At 59.7% G+C, this 22,277-nt stretch overlaps 1 protein-coding gene across 1 annotated transcript in view; it reads left to right on the forward strand.

Annotated features, from left to right (window-relative positions):
• Positions 1 to 14,818, forward strand: part of SMIM38 (small integral membrane protein 38) — a 44,036-nt gene extending 29,218 nt beyond the window's left edge. The window contains exons 2-4 of the mRNA XM_045039675.1: positions 9,414 to 9,712; positions 10,117 to 10,221; positions 10,663 to 14,818. Coding sequence (XP_044895610.1) covers positions 11,193 to 11,510 — 318 coding nt within the window. The 5' untranslated portion in view covers positions 9,414 to 9,712; positions 10,117 to 10,221; positions 10,663 to 11,192 and the 3' untranslated portion in view covers positions 11,511 to 14,818. The remainder of the gene's footprint in view (positions 1 to 9,413; positions 9,713 to 10,116; positions 10,222 to 10,662) is intronic.
• The last annotated feature ends 7,459 nt before the right edge of the window (positions 14,819 to 22,277 follow it).

Here is a 22,277-nt window from a genome sequence, read left to right on the forward strand (position 1 = left end):
CGCCAGCAACGTCTGAGAGCCCCACTCCCCCCACATCTTGTCAGCACTTGATGTCGTCTGCCTCAAACTTTAGCCACCTTCCTAAGTATCTCCTGCGATCGAACGATGTTTCCCGCATCGCTTACTTGTGTATGTGACACTCAGTTTCCTTCTTCGGTGACACTCCCTTAGAAAACTGGGTTGTTTTGTTTTATTGAGTCGTGAGAACTCTTTGTATATGTTGGACCTAAGATATTGATCAGATGTGTGTTTTTTCAAATATTTCTCCCAGCCGCTGGCTTGTCTTCTCATTTTGTTAATGGCGTTGTTTGGGGAGCGGAAGTCTTTCATTTTGATGAGGTCGAATGTGCGATATGTTCTTTTAGGTCCGTATCTCAGGACCCTTTTAGGGGCTTAGTCCCCTCTGGGAGCTCTTTGTCCCATTCAAAGTCACAGAGAGTTTCTCCTCTGCCTTTTTTTTTTTTTTTAAATTTTTTATTTATTTTTGAGAGACAGAGAGTGAGCAGGGGAGGGGCAGAGAGACAGACAGAGAGAGAGAGAGAGAGAGAGAGAGAGAGAGAATCTGAAGCAGGCTCCAGTCCCTGAGCTACCAGCACAGAGCCTGACGCGGGGCTCGAACTCACAAGCCGTGAGATCGTGACCTGAGCCGAAGTCAGATGCTTACCTGAGCCACCCAGGCGCCCCTCCCCTCTGCCTTCTTGTCGACATTCCATAATCGTAGGTTTCACGTTTGTGTCTATGGCTTCATTTCTCAGGTGGGGAACCCGAGCTCTAGAGGGATAAGTTATGTGTCGTAATGAGCGTCAGAGCTGAGCACGGAACCAAGCCTTCCCAATTTCCCCCGGCACCGTGTTGCTTTCCCAGGTCTGCTCTCTCCGCGTCGGGCCGTTTCAAATCGCAGTCCCGCGGGGACCTGGGATGATGGCTGGCGCGTGGTTATTTCAGAGTGAGGGGGCTGCCTGCCCTCTGGCGTGTAAGCTCCTCCTGGTCAAGGATTTCTCTCGGTTTGTGTTTTCTCCCCACGAAGCGTGGTCGTGCACGCCCACGGACTTTCGCGGTGTCAGCTGCGCGTGAGAACGAGGCTGTACGCGAGTCTTTTCAACGTTTTTTATTTATTTTTGGGACAGAGAGAGACAGAGCATGAACGGGCGAGGGCAGAGAGAGAGGGAGACACAGAATCGGAAACAGGCTCCAGGCTCCGAGCCGTCAGCCCAGAGCCCGACGCGGGGCTCGAACTCACGGACCGCGAGATCGTGACCTGGCTGAAGTCGGACGCTTAACCGACTGCGCCACCCAGGCGCCTCTGTACGCGAGTCTTTTAAACGCGGCCTCGACTCCCCACAATGCTCCTTAAGGTGATGGGTAGACTCCCCAGGCCCCTGATGGATTTGGGAGTCATAGAGACCCCGTGTATGGTCTTTGGCACACAATAGGCACTCAATAAATGTTTGCAGTGTGAATGAATGACCTCGGAGGCATCCACCTAGTGGGTGTCACCAATCATAACAAAACCCGATGCGGGTGCCCGGGGGGCTCAGTCGGTTGAGCGTCCAACTTCGGCTCAGGTCACCATCTCACGGTTCGTGGGTTCGAGCCCCGCGTCGGGCTCTTTGCTGAACATCTCAGAGCCTGGAGCCTGCTTCGGATTCTGCGTCTCCCTCTCTCTCTGCCCCTCCCCTGCTCATGCTCATGCTCATGCTCTGTCTCTCTCTCAAAAGTAAAAATAAACATTAAAAAAAAATAACAAAACCCAGGGGATCATGGAAAGCAGGGTTGAGGCTGAGTGGGGCCATTTGAGAGTTGAATGACGTGATTTTTTGGGTCCCCCAGGATCTTGGGTCGGGATCTCGAGGGGAGATGAAGAGAGGCCGTTGGGGCTGCTCACAAAATGCCCGGTCAGGCGACCAAGCTCGTGCTGCAGGGAAAATCACCCAGGGGTCATTTGGGGTCCAGGACGAGCGGGGGCTGGCTGTCCCAGGGCCCTTGCCGATGCTGCCCGTACCTGAGAGGGTTTCATTGTGAATGAAGATAGGACGGCCCTAGTACAGGGCCTGGTGTGGCCCGACACTCTGTCTGTTGCCGGCTCTCGGGGGCGACAAGGGGCCGCCAGGCAGCCCGTGTGCAGACTCTTCCGTCTGGGGGACAGGGGCGGGCGGGGCAGGAGCACAGGGGAGGCTCTTGGCGTCCCTCAGCGGCAGGCGGTCCTGCTGAGACCTTGGGTCTGGAGCTCCCGGCGGGCTCTTCGCAGAAACAGCTAGTTTATCGGCCTGTTTTGTTTTCCAGGGTCAGGATCCCGCAAAGCACCAGAGTCGGGGCTTCTGGATTTGGGCTGGGACATACCTCGTGCACGTTCTTGACCCTTCCCTCTCCGACCCGAACGCTTTCCGTGACCGGCAGGTGCTAAAGCCAGAGGTGTTCCGGTGGGGAAGTGCGGCCACCCAGCTCCCGAGCGGGGAGAGACCACGCTCCTTAGCTGGGAGGCCAGGAAGGCTCGGGTGGCCGTGGTGGGGGAGGGCAACGACCTGGCGGAGGAGAGGCCGGGGTCCTGTTGGTTTCCCCGTGAACTTCGGGCCAGCAGATAGGTAAGAGAGAGGCTCATTCCTGCTCTGGGATCTTGCTTTGGGCCCAGCGGCCATGTGTCCCTTCCCTGGCACCTGGGGACAGGCAGGAGGCTGTGCCATCGGCCGGGCCAACCGCTGGGGGCCTGGAGGGCTTGGGGGACCCCTGGTGGCACGGGAGCCCCGCAAAGGAGAAGAGAAGGGGACCCACCCTTGTCACGGGCCGTCCGTGCGTCGGGCTCTCCGTCGTGGGCGTCTCGCCAAATCCTCGAGATCGAGGTTCCTGGGCTGTGGCACCGCCGGTGGTTTGGGTGGATCAGGTCCCATGTCTGCGAGGGTGTGAGCAGCACCCGACGCCTCTACCCGCTGGAAGCCAGTTACCAACCCCCGACGCAACGTGACAGCCAAGAACGTGTGCAGACATCACCGGGTGCCCCTTGATGGACGAGATCACCCCCACTGTAGAGAGGAGGGAACGGAGGCCCAAGAGAGACCGGTGACCCCCTCAGGGTTTCCCGAGCGGGCCCCAGGGAGCGTGAAATCCACGCCCAGAGTGCGAGGGCAGGCCCCTCGGGAAGGGGCAGGAGGGTGAGCTTGACCCTGGCCTGCAGGGAAGGGAAGGGCCCAGAAGAACAGGGGGAGTGCTCAGGTCTCTCTCACACCACAAGTTTCCCGAAGAATCGAGGGCTTACAGCAGCAGCCAACACTGGCAGTGTCTGTGGACCAGGAATCGGGAGCGGCTTAGCTGGTGGCCAGGGGCCTCTCCGGAGGCCGCAGCTGGGGGCACCTGCACTTAAGTGCGGCCTTCCCGCGGCATCACCACGCTCCCATGTGCATTCTGGGAAAGGGGCCGGCCCTCGAAGTCTTCGATGTCTTCTCCGCACCCAGGACCGTGACTGGCTGGTGTCCAAGCCCACGGGCTGGGGGACCCAGAGAGGGGTTTGCTCCCAGGGCAGTGACTCCGCTCAGTTGGCATAGATGTTCTCGGGTCAGTGGTGCTGAAGGAGCTGGGAAGCTGGGTCAGGCCCCGTCAAGGTCACGTAGGGGCAGAAGGGGCATTTGTGGAGACGGATTTGGGAGGAGACTTGAGGCAACGTGAACATCATCTTCGGACAAGCTGGCGGAGCGGGAACCAGTGGCAGAGCTTGGAGACCCCACTCGTGGGTTCAGAGTCACTTCTCTGCGCTCTCGTGCGTTACAAAGATCTCCCGGCCCCCGGGGGTAAGTGTAAGGCCATCTGCTGAGCCTGGAGCTTTGTCTGCCCTGGGCCGGGAAAGCGCGTGTCAAAAGCCTTGGTGCTGTGCGTCTGCCAGAGATCACTAAGGTGCCACAGGGACTGATTTTGGAGGAGGACAGTTCAGGGAGCAGGTGACTTTGCAAACAAGGGGTCCACGAATAACGAGCGTGGACTGTGCCTCGGCCTTGAAGACGGAGCCCTGGATGGGGAGGTCCTCGGGGGGGGGGGGCCCTCTCAGAAGGCGGAATTAAAGCCGAAACCTGAAAGTCAAGGCGGAGACAGCCCCGGAACGCTGTATAAAGGTCAGCACGGCGTCTTTCACCGTGTTTTTTTCTCATTTGATTCTCTCCTCTCCTGCTTTGCACCTCAGAGGTTCAGTCTCTGTTCTTCGAGTGGGGACCCCAGAGGCTGTGACCGGGCGTCGTAAATTTTTACATGCCTAAGTCAAGCGGCGTTTTACGTTCCTTCCAAGGATGCGAGGCCCTAGAACGTGTCCCCTCTTCTCCGACTGATAAGCCGTCTGTCATACGTTTGACTTCTCGTTTTAACCTCCCCAAGGTGGACCTGATTTTTCTTGTTTTATACAGTGTTCTTGTTTATATTTCCCCCGGTTGCCCCCACGTGTTTTGCCTGTAGTTTAAAAAAATTTTTTTTGTTAATGTTTATTTTTGAAGGAGAGAGAGACAGAGTGTGAGTGGGGGGGGAGGGGCAGAGAGAGAGGGAGACCCAGAATCCGAAGCGGGCTCCAGGCTCCCAGCCGTCAGCACAGAGCCCCACGCGGGGCTCGAACCCACAAACCGCGAGATCATGACCCGAGCCGAAGTCGGACGCTCAACCGACGGGAGCCCCCCAGGCGCCTCTCAATGTATACTTTTAGGTGGCTGATTTACTCCAACACCCAGAACATGTGGACGTGTGCTTTCTGCTTCCCCGTTGCTGTTGAGAGGCCGGTGGAGGGTCCCCCTGTGCCCCGGACCTCAGCTCTGCCTCGCCTCTCTGGCTGCTTCTAAGACCCTCTCTCCTGCGACCGTCCTTCTTGACGTTCCATAATTGCAGATCTGGATCCTGGCAAGCACGAGCCACGCTAACGGCCGAAGCCGCTCCCAGTCGTCCTGGGCTTGGGGCGTCGCCCGACAAACCTCCGCAAACCCCAGCGCCTGTCTCGCCTTTCGCGGCGTAGGGGACACCCCACTAGGTGACCTCTGGTCACGGCGGTGACGGCCACTCCCGCCCTCGCTCCTGCTGCGCTGCCCAGCCCCGGGGGCCTCTCCGTGTGGCCCTGTGAGGCAACTAGCTAATAGGTTCTTCTTTCAAGGAGGGACGTACCTGATTAAAGCAAAATCCAGGTACATTTTAGGCCACCTGTGTGACCTTGGACTCGGGATGTCTGGGTCTGTGCACTGATGTGTTTCACAAGTTGTCAAGACCGCTGGGCCCCTCTCCCCTCACATACTGGCCTTTGCCCTATTCTGTCCCCGCGACTGGACTGCTGTGGCCGTGAGTCGCGCGTCACGGGGCCGACCCGGCGCAGCAGAGGAAGCCTGGGGGCAGGCGGAAGCGGGGGGGGGGGGTGGTTAGAAAAACTTGAACCGCGTTTGCCGACGGGTGCCAGCATGAGTCTCTGGAGCGGGCCGGGGGCCGGGGGCCGGCCCGGGCTAGTCTGAGCCTCCTGCCCCTGGGAATCGATCACCGGCCCCCGCTGGTGAGCACGGAGACTCCAGGAGGCACGAGGACACGAGCCCGTGGGGTGGCCGTGGGCGGTTCTCCCGTGACCCTCATTTGGTGGCACCTTCCCGTGGCTCAGTCCAACCCTGGGAGCCCACGGTGTCCTCTCGCCTGTGGCTCTCTGGCCCGTGCCGAGGGCCTCACAAGCGTCTCCCCGTCCCCGGTCCCCATCCTCTGCTTCCCTTTTAAATTTACAAATAGGTAAGAGCAAGGGAACCGAGGCCCAGGGGCGCTTGGGAAACGGTTGCCATCTTTCTCCCCGCCCTACTCACCACACTTCCTTTATGTTTATTTTATTTTATTTTATTTTTAATTTTTTTTTTAACGTTTATTTATTTTTGAGACACAGAGAGACAGAGCATGAACGGGGGAGGGTCAGAGAGAGGGAGACACAGAATCTGAAACAGGCTCCAGGCTCTGAGCTGTCAGCCCAGAGCCCGACGCGGGGCTCGAACTCATGGACCGTGAGATCATGACCTGAGCCAAAGTCAGCCGCTTAACTGACTGAGCCACCCAGGCACCCCTTTTAATTTGTTTTTAACATTTATTTATTTTTGAGACAGAGAGAGACAGAGCATGAACGGGGGAGGGTCAGAGAGAGGGAGACACAGAATCTGAAACAGGCTCCAGGCTCCAAGCTGTCAGCCCAGAGCCCGACGCGGGGCTCGAACTCACGGACCGCGAGATCGTGACCTGAGCCCAAGTCGGCCGCTCAACCGGCTGAGCCACCCAGGCGCCCCTCCTTTATGTTTAAAAAATAGTAATAATAATACTTGGGTCATCTCTCTCTGTCTTTTTTTTTTTTTTTCTTTTTTCATTTCTGGGAAAATCTTCATTTTGTGCATTTCTCAAGCATCCTGATATTCCCTGCCTCAGATGCACCGAGCATCCCTTCCTTCCAGTTTCCCGTCAGAATCCCCCCCGTTTCTCTTTTGCAAAGGCCTCGGGGCGGCCAAGCACCCCCCACCCCCCTCCCCGGCCTCTCCCCCTGCCTCCCTGTGAAGAAGAAAGGGCTGACTGAGGTCTTTAGGCAAAGCAGATACATCCCCACAGAGCCTTCAAAGGTGCCTCCCCAAAGCTGCCAAACGGTTAACTCTTTCCAAGAGCGTTGGCCGGGGCCTGTGAAAGATGTCTGGATTCGTTGATAAAAAAGAAGGTATTGTTTTTAGCGCTGTCGTCGGTATTAACGAATGCCATCAGACGATACCAAGTATTTGCAAGGGGCTCTGGGTCCCTGCGACCTACTCGAGGCTGTGAAAAATGGAGTGACGTGGGGGGGACCAGAGGCCCCCTGCCGGAATGGGCCTTGCCGAAGAGGCGGGCAGGATGCCTCTCCCTCCCACACCCCAAAGAGTTAAGCAGAAATGGTTAATATTCCTCCCTTGGGCCCCCGCGTCCCGTATTCTAATGTATGAACTCGCATTCAGACGTGAGCCGGCCGCATATGCTTCCTGGCCGGCCTCGGCGACATCTCGCCCCCTCGCACGGCACGCGGGGTCTCCGCCGAGCCCTTCGTAAACGCACTATTTGGTGACCACGTAACCCTCACCTGGGCGGCACGCACGCCCAGACGCGTGGCCCCCCGCGTCCCGAGCGGGGTCCGCTTTGCCCCTTCCCGTCCGAGGGCTCGGCCCGAGGTGAGAAAGAGGGGGCAGGGTTATTAAGGATTCTGACAAGGTAGGCTGAATAAATTGTGTTTCCTTTGTGAGCCTTAATCCGGTGTTGTATTGGCTTCTCGGACATGGCTAATTTATTTGGAATTTCATTCTGTTCCTGACAGCGTCCTTGACTAGCTGTTTGATCACCTCGAGCAAAGTTACACGCCAGCTTTCAGATGTTGGAAGGGCGGTGGGGTATAACTCAGCTCAAGTGCGTTCTCCCCGGGCCCGGCTTCCTGCCTGCAGCCGGGACGTTTCAAACGGCCGGGGCCATCCCCGGTTCGGGAGACAAGGCAGCCCGTGCGGGGGTTCCCCCACCCCGTGCCCCTCCAGGCAGGAGACGGTTTTGGCCACTTGCCCCCTCCCCCCACTCGTCCCTCTGTTTGGGATTCGAATCTGCTTTTGTGGTGCAGGAGGAAAGAAAATTAATTTCCGCCCGTCTGTGAGTTCGGAACGGTGCGTTTCAGGGGAAACCCGGTTTCGAAATGCGTGTTCTGTTGGCTTGAGGGGTTTGAGACGCAGTCTTCCGGGGGCGGGGCGGGGGCGGGGGGAGAGGTAAACCGGCCTCAATCCGTCCCAGGGTGCTCACCCCTGCTGCGCACCGGTCCTCGCGTCTCTCCCGCCTTGTGTCTGTCGTGCAGAAGTGGTTGACACTCATTCTCTCCTAACTCACGTATTTCCGCGGGGTTCGCACGTTTCCTTTTGGTGAGCGCAAGCGTGTCTTGCTTGGATACAAAGGAAAAATGATGATCTTGATCGGTCAGCTGCCAACACCTCCGAGTGCCTCGCTCTCGGCACAGTTGTGGCTGCTGGTTTTATACTTTGGGCGGAAGCCGGTCTCATGGACACAGGGGCCTCCTTCCCTTTGGGCTCTTGGCCCCGGTACACGGGACACCTTCCTGCTGAGCGCCTTCTAGGTGCCAGGATGGGGGGGATCTGGTGGGAGCTCGCGGGCTAGACGCACATCAGAGATTTTTGAGGACGTCAGCGCCGTGGTCAAAGTGGAAAAGAGAATCAACCGACCGACCGAAACCAGGGTGATATGCCGGATGGACGCCGGGGGGAGAGGGGCCAGCGTCACTGACCAGCTCCTCCCCTGGAGTCCCTGAAGTCCGCCGGCCGCCTGCCGCCTTTGAGCAGTGATGTACTTCCCCTGCAAAGCAGGCTTACCCCCGGCCTTACCCGCAGACACGGGGAAGGGGCTATTGCCCCCTTTTACGGAGGAGGCAGTTGAGGCCCGGGGCATCGCAGGACGCCCCGATGAGAGCCGCCAACTGAAATGGGGCCCCCGGGGCTGGTTCCCGTGCTGTCACCCGCAGTGAGAGCTGGTCTGGGTGGGGGGCGGGGGGCGGACTGGGCCACACCTCCATCCCAGACCCCCCCCCCCCCCGGGCTGGGGTCGCCCCTGCCCAGCTCTGTGCGTCGTGGGAAACTCTGACTCCCTTTAAGGGGGACAGTCGTCATCTTTGTCACGGGTTGTGTTCAGGGGGAGGGCAGGAGGGAAGGGGGAAGCCGGGAAGATGTCCCAAGTTCACGGTGATCTGGAGCGGAATTCTGGGGCCTGTTTTGACCTTTGGGTTTGTCCTGATCTGCAGGGGAGCTGGGCGTTCGTTCCCCCCTGTCCCCAGTCGGTCCAGGGTCGCGGTGCTGGGTGGCCCCCACAGCATGTCCCCTGGAGGAGTAAAAAGCTAGTGAAGCTAGGGGTCGGGGGCACAGAGGTGGGCAAAAGGTCCCAGAGACCAGGGTGCAGCCCCGGCCGTGCCCCAAGCCCATCACCTCTGCTAGTTGTAAGATGAGTAGAGTGGGGAGCACGCGGTGCCCACCCCACGGGACACGGTGGGAACTGCGTGACATCAGAGCTGGCCTGTCTGATGCACTTTCTCATCGCCGAAATAGTTTCTCCTTCTGGGCGACGGCCACCTTATCCATCTAGGGTCTGCTGCACCTGCTGTGTGTCACGTACACCCTTCTTGGGAGAAGTCAGTGGGGGGCACAGCCGTGACACTGTCCGGGGGCTGGGGACATTCACTTCCTCTCCCGAAGGGCGTGCTGACCTTGGCCTCGCTGACTCTGGGGCCCGGGGGCATCTGAGCAGGATCTGGGAGGCCTCCATGATCCCAGAGCTTCTGGGTGTGTGGATGCCACGTGACCGGGACGCTGTTGACTCTGCGGGTCCCATGGTGTGCTTGGCAAACAGAGGGATTTACCCAAGGCCACCCTGTCCCCACCTGCCAGGTCGGGAGCTGGCGTGCACCCGGTGCCTTGGGTTCGCCCAGAACACCCACCTGGAGACACTGACCGCTCAGGTGAGCAAAATGCCTGCTCAGGAACCGGTCCCTTCTCCCTCCCCGCGTTCATGGCTGCTTCCCCCTGGGACCTCGCTCCAGATGCAGACGGGTGTGTCCAGGCAGGTGGCTCCTGAACACCCCTGAGGACTTTCTGCAACATTCTGGAAGCCCTTGCCAAGTGGCCACGTCTTCCAGAACGCCCTGTGTGCTTCCTGCCTCCACGCTGGGCTCCTGCTAAGTTCTCACGTAGGTTTGAAGCCACGTCCATACCTCTGCGACAGTCGGGGTCAGCAAATGTGCTGGGTCACCTGGTCAGGTCCGCTGGTGGCCGCTCGCTCTGTGGACAGAGGCAGAGAAAGTCATTTGCCACCCAGAGAGCAAAGTAGGGCACGGTGCCCTTTCACTGGGGCTGATACCTGAGCCAGTGGGGGGTGAGCGCTGAGCGAGGGCGCCGGTGGGGCTCATCCTGGGACTGGCCCGTGGTGAGCACGGGACACACGTTCGCTTGGCTTCTCACTGAGGAAAACCACAGGTGAGGGCTGCCTCCCTACCCCACTGCCCATCTTAGGCTGTGCTCCTTGTCAGAACCTTTGCATTTACTCCTTAGAACCTTCTGGGAGGGCTGGAAGGAGCACATTCTTATTTTGCAGATAGAGAAGAAATTCAGGAAGGGGCGTCAGGTGGCCGGCAGTCCCGGAGGCCCCCGAGCCTTCTCCCTGACCAGGAACCTGCGGGGGGACGGCACGCTTTCCGGGGTGAGTACGTGCTGGGCCCCCCAGGACGCGCTCTCAGAGACCTCGGCTCCTGCCGCCGGGCCCTCTGAGCTCCAGGTGGGGCCCCGTTGTCTTATGAGACCACAGGGTCTGAGGAGGTGCCCACACTGTCTCTTCCCCCAGGCAGAGCTTGGCTGGGGAAGGTCCGAGGTGGGGGGTGGGCAGGGTGTGCAGAGGTGCGGGGCTGTGGGTGCGTGGGTGCGTGCACATCTGGGCTGGTGTGTGTGTGGCAGGCAGATAACGGCATTTGGAGGCTGTCCCTTTGGCGATGGTGTGGGGACATTTCCCGGGGCATCCTCTCTGGCGGCGGGAGGGCCGTCGGGGATCTGGAGCCCGGGCACCCAGCAGCGTGCTGGTCCCCTGACCCGCACTCACCACGCCCTTCGGCTCAGGCCCCAGCCACCTGCCTCACTTTCCCTCCAGGGGTCGGTGCCCAGACAGGCTGAGGCTCCAGGTCAGCCGCGAGCCCGCTCGATCAAGGCCGAGGGTCACGGTGAGGGTGAGAAGGGACCCGCGCAGGGTGGAGGTGGGAGGGGGAGGGGGAGGGGCAGCTCGCCAGGGCCTCCGCAGGGGGAGCGGGGAGCGAGCAGGTCTGTCCCGCCGCCGCACGCAGGTGGCAGCGCGCGGGGGCGCGGACCCCACGGACCCCCTCGCGGGCGGAGCGGGGGGAAGGGGGGTCCTCTCTCGTCCCCTCCCCTTCCCCGCGTCCCCTTCCCCGCGCCACGCCCCCCCCTGCCGCCGAGCGAAAGCTAATTGGGCAGAGAAAGGGCCCGATTGTCTGCGCGCCGGAAGCGCGGGCGTGGGCGGCTGGAAGCGCCGAGAAGGTGGCCGGCCTCGCCCGGCAGCTGCCGCCGGAGCCGCCCGGGGGTGACGTCAGCGCTGGCGAGCGGGGAGCCCGGCGGAGAGGGGGGCGCTCGCGGCCTCGCCACAATGCGACCATTGTGGGCCCGTGAATGCGGCCGGGCCTCTTGACCGGGGAGGCCGCGAGCCTCGCGCTCTGGCCTGTCACTCGCCGCCGCCGGGGAGGCCCGGGCTCCGATCGGGGGGAGCAGGGGAGCAGGCCCCTCCCCCCCCCAGGCACAGCCCGCACCCCAGTGGGGGCCCCCACCCTCGGCATGGCCTCCTGGTGGGAGGGAAGCACGGGCCCTGACCCACTCCTGGTCCTGCTGGTCATTGTCCTGTTAGCCCGCTTCATTCTCTGGTCCTGCCTCGGGACCTACATAGACTATAAGTTGGCCCGGCGGCACCCCCAGAAGCCCAAGGAGGACTAGGGCCTCTGCCGGCCGGGGACTCTGAGCGTCACCCTCCCCGCCGCCAGCCCCTCCAGGAGGGCGCTGCCCCAGAGGCGTCCTCTCCTGAGCCAAGGGCCTGCGGGGAGGGCCAGGCCACCGACCCCTGGCTCCTACCCGCAGGGCAGAGATGGACCGTGGCGCCCCACCCACTGGCCCTGAGCTGTCCTGGTCACCAGCCCGTCCCATGTCGGGACAGAGGGGCCACCACGGCCTGTCTGTCCGTCCGTCAGGGTCTGGGGTCCGCAGCTGGAGGGAGCGATCGTGGGGGGCGCGGTCCGCTCTGCCTCCACGTCTTTGTAAGTATGTTTGCGGGAGGAGGTGGGGATGAGCCACAGGGGCTGGGGTGGGCGCCGAGGGGACAGACGTGGCCACGTCACGAGCCAGCCCTGCCACCCAACGCTGCCTTGCCCCTCGGCTTCCTCCTGCCCCCCGGAGGGATAATAGTAAGTTCAGACGGCTGCCTTGGTTTCCCCAGAGCAGACCCCCAGAGGGTCTCAGGACAGGCTCGACACCTGAGTTCGAGTCCGGCTCTGGTTGGCCGCGGCGAAGGAAATCTCTGTCTCTAAAATGGGCACAATAATCCCTCCCTCCTCAGAAGGGTACGAGGAGGGTTGGACGAGGGGCGGGGCGGCAGCCCCCCCAGCCTGCACCCTGCTGGACTCGTGGAGGACAGTGCAGGAGAGAAACCAGGGACCCAGTGAGTGCCTCTCTCCCTCGGTGCTTGGACGCGCCTCAGAAGGCGGGCAGGCGGGAGGGTTGACTCGGGCCCCAGGAGCCGGCGCCTGCCCGTCACACCCCGCCTCGGAGCGGCACCCGGTGGCTCTGAGGTTCTCGACCTGGTGGCTCCTTCTAATCACCCTGCGGATTTTAGCAAACACGATGGCCGGGCTCCCCAGACGGAGAAGCGGGGGCAGGGACAAGATGTCCCTGGGAGGCTGGCGCCTGGTTGCACAGGACCGGGGACACCTGTCAGAGCAGAGTCTTAGGGAGCTGGTGTTGCTGACCTGGGCCAGCAGACTCGGGAAGGCCCGGCCCGGCGCCACCCGTCTTGCCTTGCGGCGTCCTGGCAGAGGGACTGCAGGCCCGAGCCGGGGGAGCGGGGGGACCTGATGAACTCACCGGCACCGAGGAGATCTAGTTTTGCTCCCGAAGGACCTGCCGTGCTCCAGGCAACCTCAGGGCCCGGGGAGCCGGTTGGCGGAAGCGGGGACCTTCTGGGGGCGGGGCTGACCCACACGAGAGATTTTGATGGGGGGTTGTCTGTGGGCGGATGGCCGATGAGGCTCTTTTCTTCTGGATGACGGTCCAGAGAGTCTGTGTGGTCGTGGTGGCGGGGAGGGGGGGCGCTTGGTGTGCGTTGATTCATCAGGGGCTGGAGGGCGGCTGTCCTGGGGGGTTGTGGGAGCAACAGAACTCACGCCCCCACCGCGTCCAGAACCTGATGGTAGGGGTCCGGGGAGGAGGTGTTCTCGCTGCCCTGAAGGAAAACGGCGTTCAATGCCCTTTTAAAATCACGCGTGATTTTACTGGTCTTTTTAAGAAGAACCACATGTGTTCTCAGGATCGGGTATCAAAGGAGGGCGGGTGGCCATTCATTCCGGTTCGCCTGGGACGGACCCAGGTTTAACACGGGACGTTCCCGGTCCCGGGAGACCCCTCTACCTCGCGCAAAGCAGGCCCCGCCCCCACCCGAGGGAGGAGAAGTCCCAGCACACAGCGTGTTAATGGGTCTCCAGTCGCGGACCTGCGTGTCATCTGCGTGCAGCCCGCGTGTGCACACGGGTGCGTGTGATGGCGCTTCGGCCCATACTTGAGGTGCGCCGTTTGGTCCAGTGAGCCAGGATGCTGGGGCTCTCACCGCCGCCCCTGCTGTTGGGGTGGCCTGGCAGAGGGGACGGAAGCCGGAGGCTCCTGCCAACGTGGGACCGTTCCAGAAAACCAGATTGTGCCAGGGCTGCTTGAGCCCCTTTGGAGTTACACTGGTCGGTACCTTTCCTCCCCCCGCCGCCGAAGCCAGTTTGCGTTGTGTCCTGATTCACAACGGATACGTTCTGCTGGGCGCGGGTCTCTGCAGCGATGCACCAGGCCAGCCATCTACAGCCTTATGACGCCTGCCCGGCTCAGAACAGGCACTCGAGCCGCGGCGTCTGAGTGAATGACAGGATGTGCCCTGGCCTGATATCGCGCAGCAACCACATCTAGCTGCAGGTGACAGACGAGTAAACAGTGACTTAAACGAGAGAAGACTTTTGTTCCCCTTTCATGTTTATTTTCTCGTGTAGCAAGAGGTCTGGCACTTGGGATTCCCGGACCGGGGTATGGCAGCCCCATGATATTATCACGGGCTCAGATCCTTCCATATTTCTGCTCTCACGTGCAGCTTCGGTCTTTATGGTCACAAAAAGGCTGCTGCTACTCCAGGCATCCTGAGTGACGTTCCAGGCAGGTAGAGAAAAAAGGGTGATAGAGAGGGAGAGGCAATTCTCTGACACCTAAAACCCTTAGGTTTATATCTCATAAACCAGAGTCATGTCACATGACACCCCTACATGCAGGGGCGGCTGAGAAGTGGAGTTTGTTAGCGGGGCTCATTGCCACCCTAGATCATGTGAGGATTCTATTATAAAGGAAGGCTACATAGGGGCTTCTGGGTGGCTCAGTCGGTTAAGCCTCCGACTTCGGCTCAGGTCATGATCCCACGGTTCGTGAGTTTGAGCCCCGCGTCGGGCTCTGAGCTGTCAGCCCAGAGCCCGGAGCCTGCTTCAGATTCTGTGTCTCCCTCTCTCTCTGTCCCTCCCCTGCTCGTGCTCTGTCTCTCTCTGTCTCAAAAATAAATAAAACATTAAAAAAATTAAATAAAGGAAGGCCATGTGGATATTAGACGGGCAACTGGCCGTCTCTGCCACTGACCCTTTGCCATTCGTTGCAATTGTCCTCATTTGGGACACGAAATGCTGATGGGTAAATGAATGATAACGAGGGCCAGCAGACGGATAAATGGAGGGGGAGATGTTGTGCTCAACCCGCAAGCATTGTTCAGCCCTCACAATGTGAAAGCACCGTGGATACAATGTAGAAAACACAGCGGCTTGCAGGCTGGGAGCTGAGAAGTGGGCAGAGAGACCCGGACCCTGGTCACGGATGCTGGATCTGCACTAGGCATACGTGGCTATTAAGTACTGGAAGGGTGGTCAGTGCCAATGAAGAGATACTGATTGAAATGATACATTACCGAAATGATAATAATATTTTGGACACGACTGGGTTCAATAAAATACTAAAATTCATTTCAGCTGTTTCTTTTAATGCGTTTTAACGTTGCTACTAGAAAATCTTAAAGCGCATGTGCAGCCCACATTATTTTTATATTGCACAGCGTTGTGCCAGAACTTCATAATAGAATGAGCCCTGGTGGGCAGGTGTGCTGTGTGTTATAGGAACGCGTGTGTCATCAGTAAGAGAGCTTTCTGGAGGATGGTTTGAGGTTATAACATCAGTACTACACAGCAGAGCTTATGAGATGCAGCCAAAGCTGTTCTTACAGGAAAAGTCATTGCTGTAAATACTATGCAAATGAGAGAGAATGAAAATCAATGAATTAAGTATATGACTCAATAAATTGAAAAAAGAACAATAGAACAAAGCAAAGAGAAATGGAAGACAGAAATGAGAGGAAATTAGCATAATAACAAAGTGATAGAATTAACAAATGTCCCCAAGTCCTGGATTTTTTAAAAATAACATTTCTTATGTATTTCCTTCTCCTTTTTCTCTTTAAATATTGTGTTGAAATACACACAAGGTAAAATTTACCATTTTAACCATTAAAAAAATGTTTATTTATTTATTTTGAGAGAGAGCGGGGAAGGGGCGGAGAGGGAGAGAGAGAATCCCAAGCAGGCTCTGCATTGTCAGCGCAGAGCCCGATGCCGGGCTCGATTCCACGAATCTTGAGATCATGACCTGAGCCGAAATCAAGAGTTGGAGGCTTAAACGACTGAGCCACCCGGGTGTCCCCATCTTAATTATTTTTAAGTGTGTATTTCATCGGCATTTTTGAGGGGAAGAAAACCCCTAACAATCGATCCCATTCCTATGTTTTAAATTCATCACTAAAGAGTGAACTCTCGAAACCCTAGCCCCCCACCGTTGACCTGAACGAAAGGTCATACGCTCTCTGTCTCTCCCGCTGCGACCTTGCTGTGTGGCCCCAGGTGTGCCGTGTAATTTGTGGCTCCAAGCCTTCATTTCTTCAAAATCTCCTGACGTTGCTGCTGAAGAGCATCTTACAATCCCAATAGGAAGCCGGGGGCGGGTCTAACCACAGCCTTGGTTACTGGCAGGCTGAGACCACGCGCAGCATCTCCTTTAAAACAAGGCATGAAGGCCCAGGATGTTTCAGCGGAGGACCCCTACCACCGCCCATACTCAACACTAAAGTGCTCTAGCTCACAAAAGAAGGAGTGCTCTCAGTTCCACGGAGTAAGCATCTCACTGGGACCCAAGTCCCCCGAAGACACACGGAAAGAGGAGATGCCTGTCGATGTCACTTAGAAATATTGATGCAAAAGTACGAATCGCTGAACTAAGTATCACGTCAGAGGGATAAAACATCATGACCGAGTAGGGTGGGTTCCAGAAACGCAGGGAGGGTTGAATACCAGAAAGTCAGTTAATATAACTTACCACAGTAATAGCTCCGAAGAGAGTCATAACTTGATAGTTTCCTTCAGTGTATTTCCAAAGGTCTTGGGATAAAAGGCGCATCCAACCTCAAAACTCATCAAAAACAGAAGTAGATAATAGACTGATATGTTTTTAACCCGAAAAGGAAGTTCTCTCCTAACAGGGAGCTGTTCTGTATCCTGATGGGTAAGGAAGTACCAGCAGCATCATCACCCAACCCTGGAGTCGAGGGGGAGATGTTCTCGGGGGCTGGACGTGGTTCCGGGGTGGGGCGTTGCCTGAGGGACTGGGAGAGAGGTGGCAGGTACAGGAGGGGTAGGAGCCCTGGGGAGGAGAAGGACACGCTCGGGTCACTGGCAGTGAGATGGATGGCTTTGTTTCTAAGCCACCGACTGCACGGGCACATGTTGGCATGAAAAACCCCATTTATAAGAGCAGCGAACAGAACACCTGTGTCAGCCGCTCGGAAGCTTCCCTTCCCTTCTGTTCCCTTCTGTCGGTTTCGGGGCGCACTTTGGATGCCGCAGGTGAGACTGACCGGAGACGGGAGACCCTGGGAGGGAGGGAAGGGGCCGGTGGGGACGCCCACGCAAGGCCGGCCGTGGGGATGGAACGTGGCAGGGGCAGACGAGGGTCAACCTGGACCCCCGAGGGCAGACCTGACCACGTCTGTCCCTCCCGCTTCCCGCTGCCATGCCCCACGCCCTGCGGGAGGTCCTGGCGCTCCGCTCGGACCTTCAGACGGCTGACACCGAGGCCCCCTCCGGAGCAAGCTTCCGGGCCACGCGCTCTGGCAGATGTCACCGCAGCTTAGCCCAGACGCACAGAACGCAGCCACCGCCTTTGTGGGGAGCACGGAGGCTGCTCACATGTGGAGTGGCTAATCGTCACGGGGGACAGGATCTACTTGGAATCAGGGGTTCCCTGTGCCACGGGGTTGGCCGTGCCACAATCAGGAGCGTCGTGGGCGTGGTTAGTCATCTCCTTTACGTGAATTGCTGGGTAGTAATGAATGAAGTTCCCACAGGGAGTTCTGGTCTCTGCCCTGGGAGGGGATCTTTAGGCCCTGGCAATGCTCTGAGTGTCCTTGTCAGCCTGGGACCTTGGGCCACGTGGGACAGTCAGTGACTGTCTTCTGTAACAAGGTGACTTCTTACAGGGGCTTTGGCCACGCAGTTTCCTCCCCATCTCCAGGAGGGGGCAGGGAGACTGAAGGCTGGACGGGTGGGGGGTCAGCCGTATCTAGGGGGTCGAGTCTGACAAAAACTGCACACCGAGCTCGCTTTAGGGGGGAGCTTCCTGGTTGGCTGTGTGTGTCACACATCCTTGCGGGTGGGGCTGGCACTGTCCGTGGTCCCACCAGGAGAGGACACAGGAGCTCTCTGCACGGAGCTTCGCCGGGCTCTGCCCCACGCACCTCTGTCCTTGGCTGATTTTGAGCTGTGCCCTTTTGCTGTAATAAACCACCACACTGAGCATGGATCCCCCGGGGGCTAAGGAGTCCTTCTAAGGAGTGATGCACCTCGGGGTGGCCTGGGGACCCCTGAACGTGCAGTTGGGGTCAGCAGTGAGGGTGGCCTTGGGGATGTTCCTGACGCCTGCCCCTTCCTTCCCTGCCCACCGCCTTCCCCCCGACAACCACAGAAGGGCATCCCCCCAAAGCCAGCCTGCTCCCCACCTCCCCCAGCCACGTACCTCCCCCTCCCCCCACCAGCAAGTGCGGCCCTGGTGCTGCTTTCTTGTGTCTTCTCTGGAGCCCGTCCGCGTACTTGCGAGAAAACACAAATACCTTCTCCCGTCTCCCCTCCCACGTTCCTTGTCTTGTTCTCTAGGTCCACATCAGCTTTTGCGGGTTTTCTATTTTTTCTGTAAAGTGCGTATATTCAAAAAAATTTTTTTAATGTTTTATTTATTTTTAAGAGAGAGAGAGAGAGAGAGAGAGAGAGAGAGAGAGAGAGAGAGAGAGAATGAGTGGGGGAGGGGCAGAGAGAGAGGGAGACACAGAATCCGAAGCAGGCTCCGGGCTCTGAGCTGTCAGCACAGAGCCCGACCTGGGGCTCGAACCCACAAACTGTGAGATGGTGACCTGAGCCAAAGCCGGATGCTTAACCGATGGAGCCCCCCAGGTGCCCTGAGGTGCATGTATTTTTTTTTTTTTAAGAAAGAACTAAAGAAACAAGTAGGTTATACAAGTTGGAAAAGGGCAGCGAGTGAGAATCTGTGAGGGGAGGGGCCGGGGAGAGACTTGGGGAGGGTCCGTCTTTGTGTGTGTAGGGGCAGGGGTGAGTAGGGAAGGAAGGGTCGCCTGGAGCGCAGGGGAGGCGGTCTGTGTGCTAATCCCGTCACCAGAGATGCTCTCCCGTCCCGCCTCCCGTCCCACCAGGCCTCGCAGCGTGGGAATTGGCTCACTCTTCGCGCCCCGGGGATTGGCGCCCAGCTCTTTCCCCTGGAGGAGGGTCACTGGGGAGGTCACGGCCGGGCGGGTGCCTTCACCCCCGGGGAGCCTCCGTGGCCAGTCCGTGTGAGAACAGGGTACAGAGGGGAGACCCCCCCCAGACAGCTCACCGGCCCTGACTTCATTCCCCGGATGGGACGTGACACACGTTACCTCTGCTCAGCCGCCCCCTCCGGTGTCCCCGGCCTCCTGAGACTAGATGTTTTGGAGGGGCAGGTGGAAGGCGAGTGACCGCTCACCTCTCAGCTGGACATCGGCCCCCCGGTGCGGCAGGACAGCTGGGCCCCTGCCCCTCTCCCCGCAACCCTGCTTGGCCGGGGAACAGGCGCCCAGCCTCCGCCATCTCCCTCGAGAGCGGCCTGCAGGGCCCCCGTGATGGAGATGAGTCACCGGGTCTAAAAATAAAAAGAGTTAAGTCCCGAAGCAGCGTATTTCCTTTTTAAGCCAGATGTGGCCGCCGAGGGACCCCCAGCAGTTTGGCGCTGTGGGGAGGGCCAGGAGCCTCGACGAGGTCGGGAGCCTCCGCCGCACGGGTCGCTGGGGACTCCGTTCCCCACCCCCTGCCCCCCATTCGCACCCCTCCACCCCCGCACTGATATTTGCACCTGCGCAGGCTCCGCACAGGGCAAGATGGACGAGGACGTGGTCCCTGCCTCCGGCAGCTCCCGGTTGAGGGGGGAAGACGAGCCGTGTGTAAATAATACCCGACCGGGCAGATGGTCCTCAGGGCTCTCAGGGGGGCAGAGCGCCCCAGGGATACACATAGGGGAAGGGGCATTAATCGTCTCTCAGGGTCTGGGGAAGGCTTCCCGGAGGAGGTGTCGCCAGAAGCAGGACTAGGAGGGGCTCTGAGCGGCAGACAGGGGAGGAGTGGCGTTCCAGGCAGGAGGAACAGCAAGGGTCCCACGGCTGGAAAGCTCAAGGCAAGTTTAGGATCCGCGGAGGGAGGAAGGAGGAGGAGGAGGGGGATGGGGAGGAGGGAGGAGGAGGGAAGGGAGGGAGGCGGAGGGCAGGTGTGGGGCTGCAGAAGCCATGGGCGGAGGCACAAAGACTGAGGCTGGGGGGACCGAGGGGCATTTGAGGAAGTCCTGGAGGAAGCAGCCGGGGTGCGGGAGGTGCCCGGGGAGAGCGGGAGGGAACCCCGCCCCGCTGAGGGGGCCGTTCCGGGTGTGCGTTCTGGGCCAGCCGTCCGGCCGGGTTTGCCACAGCCTCTCCTCCTCCCCGCTGACCCGGGCACACGTTTCCACCTCCCCGGGGCCCGGGCGCCCATCTGCAAGACGGGGGCCGCATGGCCGTCGCACGAAGCCCCGAAGAGCAGAACCCGTGCACAGAGAGCCGGGTTGCAGGAAGGCCCCGAAGCTTCCCTGGGGAGGCGGGGGGGGGGGGGGGGCGTGAATCAGCGTGTCGGATGAGACTTTTCTGGTCCTCCCCAGAGTGTGGCCGAAGCCACAAAACTGAGGAGGAGAGGGGATAGGAGCCGTGCGTCGTGAAGGGGTGTGACCCTCCTGGTCCTGTCGGGCTGGACGAGCAGGAGGGTCCCCTCCTGTCTCGCCATCATCCACCTCCAGCCTGAATGGGACTGGGAAAGGGGAGGGGCGCCTGAGGGTCCCCACGTAGGGGACAGCCACGGCGGTGCAGGCGATTCTCCTCTGGCCAGCCCGGAGTCCGGAGGGGTCCGCGGGGCGTCTGTGGGCCCAGAACGCGGTGGGCGGGAGAGGACTTGGGAGCCTGGCTGTGACTCCCTGGACCTGGTGGCCGTGCACGGGCGTGGTGATTGGTACGTGCTTCTCCCCTGTGAGCTCAGGGCGCTGGGGGCCGGGATGAAGAACAGGGCCGTGAGGCCACCTGCCGGCCCCCTCGGGTATGGGTAACCTTGGCCGAGGCTCCCGATTTTCCCACAGGGTCGAGTCATTGCCCCCTCGGGCCCCCTAGCGCCGGAACCCCGAACTGCTTAGCTGAGCGCAGGGCCGCCCAGCCAGAGGCCATTTCCTCGGCGCTCCTGTGGCAGGTGTGGCCGTGGGATTGAGTTGCGGGCCCCGGGATGTGGGAGGAAGGGAGGCGCGCAGCGGTCAGCCGCGCCCTTGGCGGAGGAGGCCCTCTCTGCTTCTCCCTGTCGGGCTAGACCGCAAGCTGGCGGAGACAACGGAGAGGACACTGGTGCCCTTGGGCACGGGGGAGCAACATGGCGGGAAGAGTCCGGCTCCTTGGGCAGTCCTGCGGTCGGGAGCCCCTGGCCCACCCCGCGCCGCCCTCAAACTGCAGGCTGTCGCGAAAGGGAGAGGTGGCCATTCATCTTGTGCCCGCCGTCGAGTCTGGGGGCTCTTTGTTACACAGCTTTGTCCGTCTCCTACCTGGTGGCACCCTTTCAACGGACCCGTCACATTCAACCTTCTCACTTGTGAAAGAGACCCCCGACCGCCCCGCCTACAGCACAGAGCCGGGAAGTGTCAGAACGCGCAGACGCCCTTGGTGTGCCTCAGGGCTGCCCCTTTCCCTAAATGCCTGCCCCCCTCCCCACCTCCCTGTAAGCCCTCTGAGGCCAGACCGTGGCCTCACCCCGTGCCTCTGACGGAGCATTTGCTGCCTGTCAGGAAAACAACCCCCCTGGCCTTCAGCTGGCCTCGTCGTGTCCTCAGAGGGAAATCAAGCAGCAGCAGAATCAGAGAGAAATGACCGCCCTGTCCCATCCACTCTCTTATCACCAGCGATAGCAGGACGGGTGGGGGTGGGCTCAGCGGGGACGCGTGCGGGAATGGCTGCTATTTGATGTGTGTGGGGGGCATCCTCTCGGGTGGTGGAGTGTTCTGGGATCTGCCTTCGGTAAAAGCCTTTTGCTCGCAGGAGCGCTCACCGCCGGGGTGGGCTGGGGCGGTCGAGATGTTTCCTTGGTTCCCCGAGGTCTCGGGCCTGAGTGCGTGGCCTTCCGCGGCTCGGGTGGTCCTGGCGATGGGCAGCTTAGGCAGATGACCTTAACCAAAGCCAACGGCAGGTTGCTCACGATGCCTGCGGAAGCCGTCCTTCCAGGCTATCTTCACCCCTGGTCTTCAGGCCTCCCAAACTATCTGGTGAGTTCTCACCACGGCGGTGTGGACGGCCGTCCGACTGTGGTCTGGCCAGCCCCCGAGTGCGTATTGTCAGCCCACTCCTTCCCGGCGGATCGTCCGGGGGCCAGTGGGAAGGGGAAGAAAACCCTCCAGACAAAACCCTGGCCTGGCCGTCCATCATCGGCTCCCAGCACTCTGCAGAAGTAACAGATACCCGAAAATAAGAAGTCAGGGTCAAGGGATAGCACACATTAAATGGGGAAGGAGAAACTGTGGACGAGGTGGGACTAGAAAAACCTCTGCTGCCCACGACGTCCTCCAGGGTTGTCGGGACGGCACCGCGAATTCCTGGCGGCCAAAGGGAGCAGGGAAGAAGGAAAGGTTTCGAGTTCATATGGTCCTTGGGGAAAGCACACTGCTCCCCAGGGACAGTAAATGAGTCCTTAGCCCTTAATTTGTAAAATAAATTGCTCCCAGGGGCTTCGCCTCCAAATTATTGGGCGATACAGTATCGTATCAGCCAGTGGTCTCCAGAAAAACACAACCGATATGATGTGTGTT

The sequence above is a fragment of the Felis catus genome, chromosome D1, assembly GCF_018350175.1.
Source record: "Felis catus isolate Fca126 chromosome D1, F.catus_Fca126_mat1.0, whole genome shotgun sequence".
Classification (NCBI taxonomy): domain Eukaryota; kingdom Metazoa; phylum Chordata; class Mammalia; order Carnivora; family Felidae; genus Felis; species Felis catus.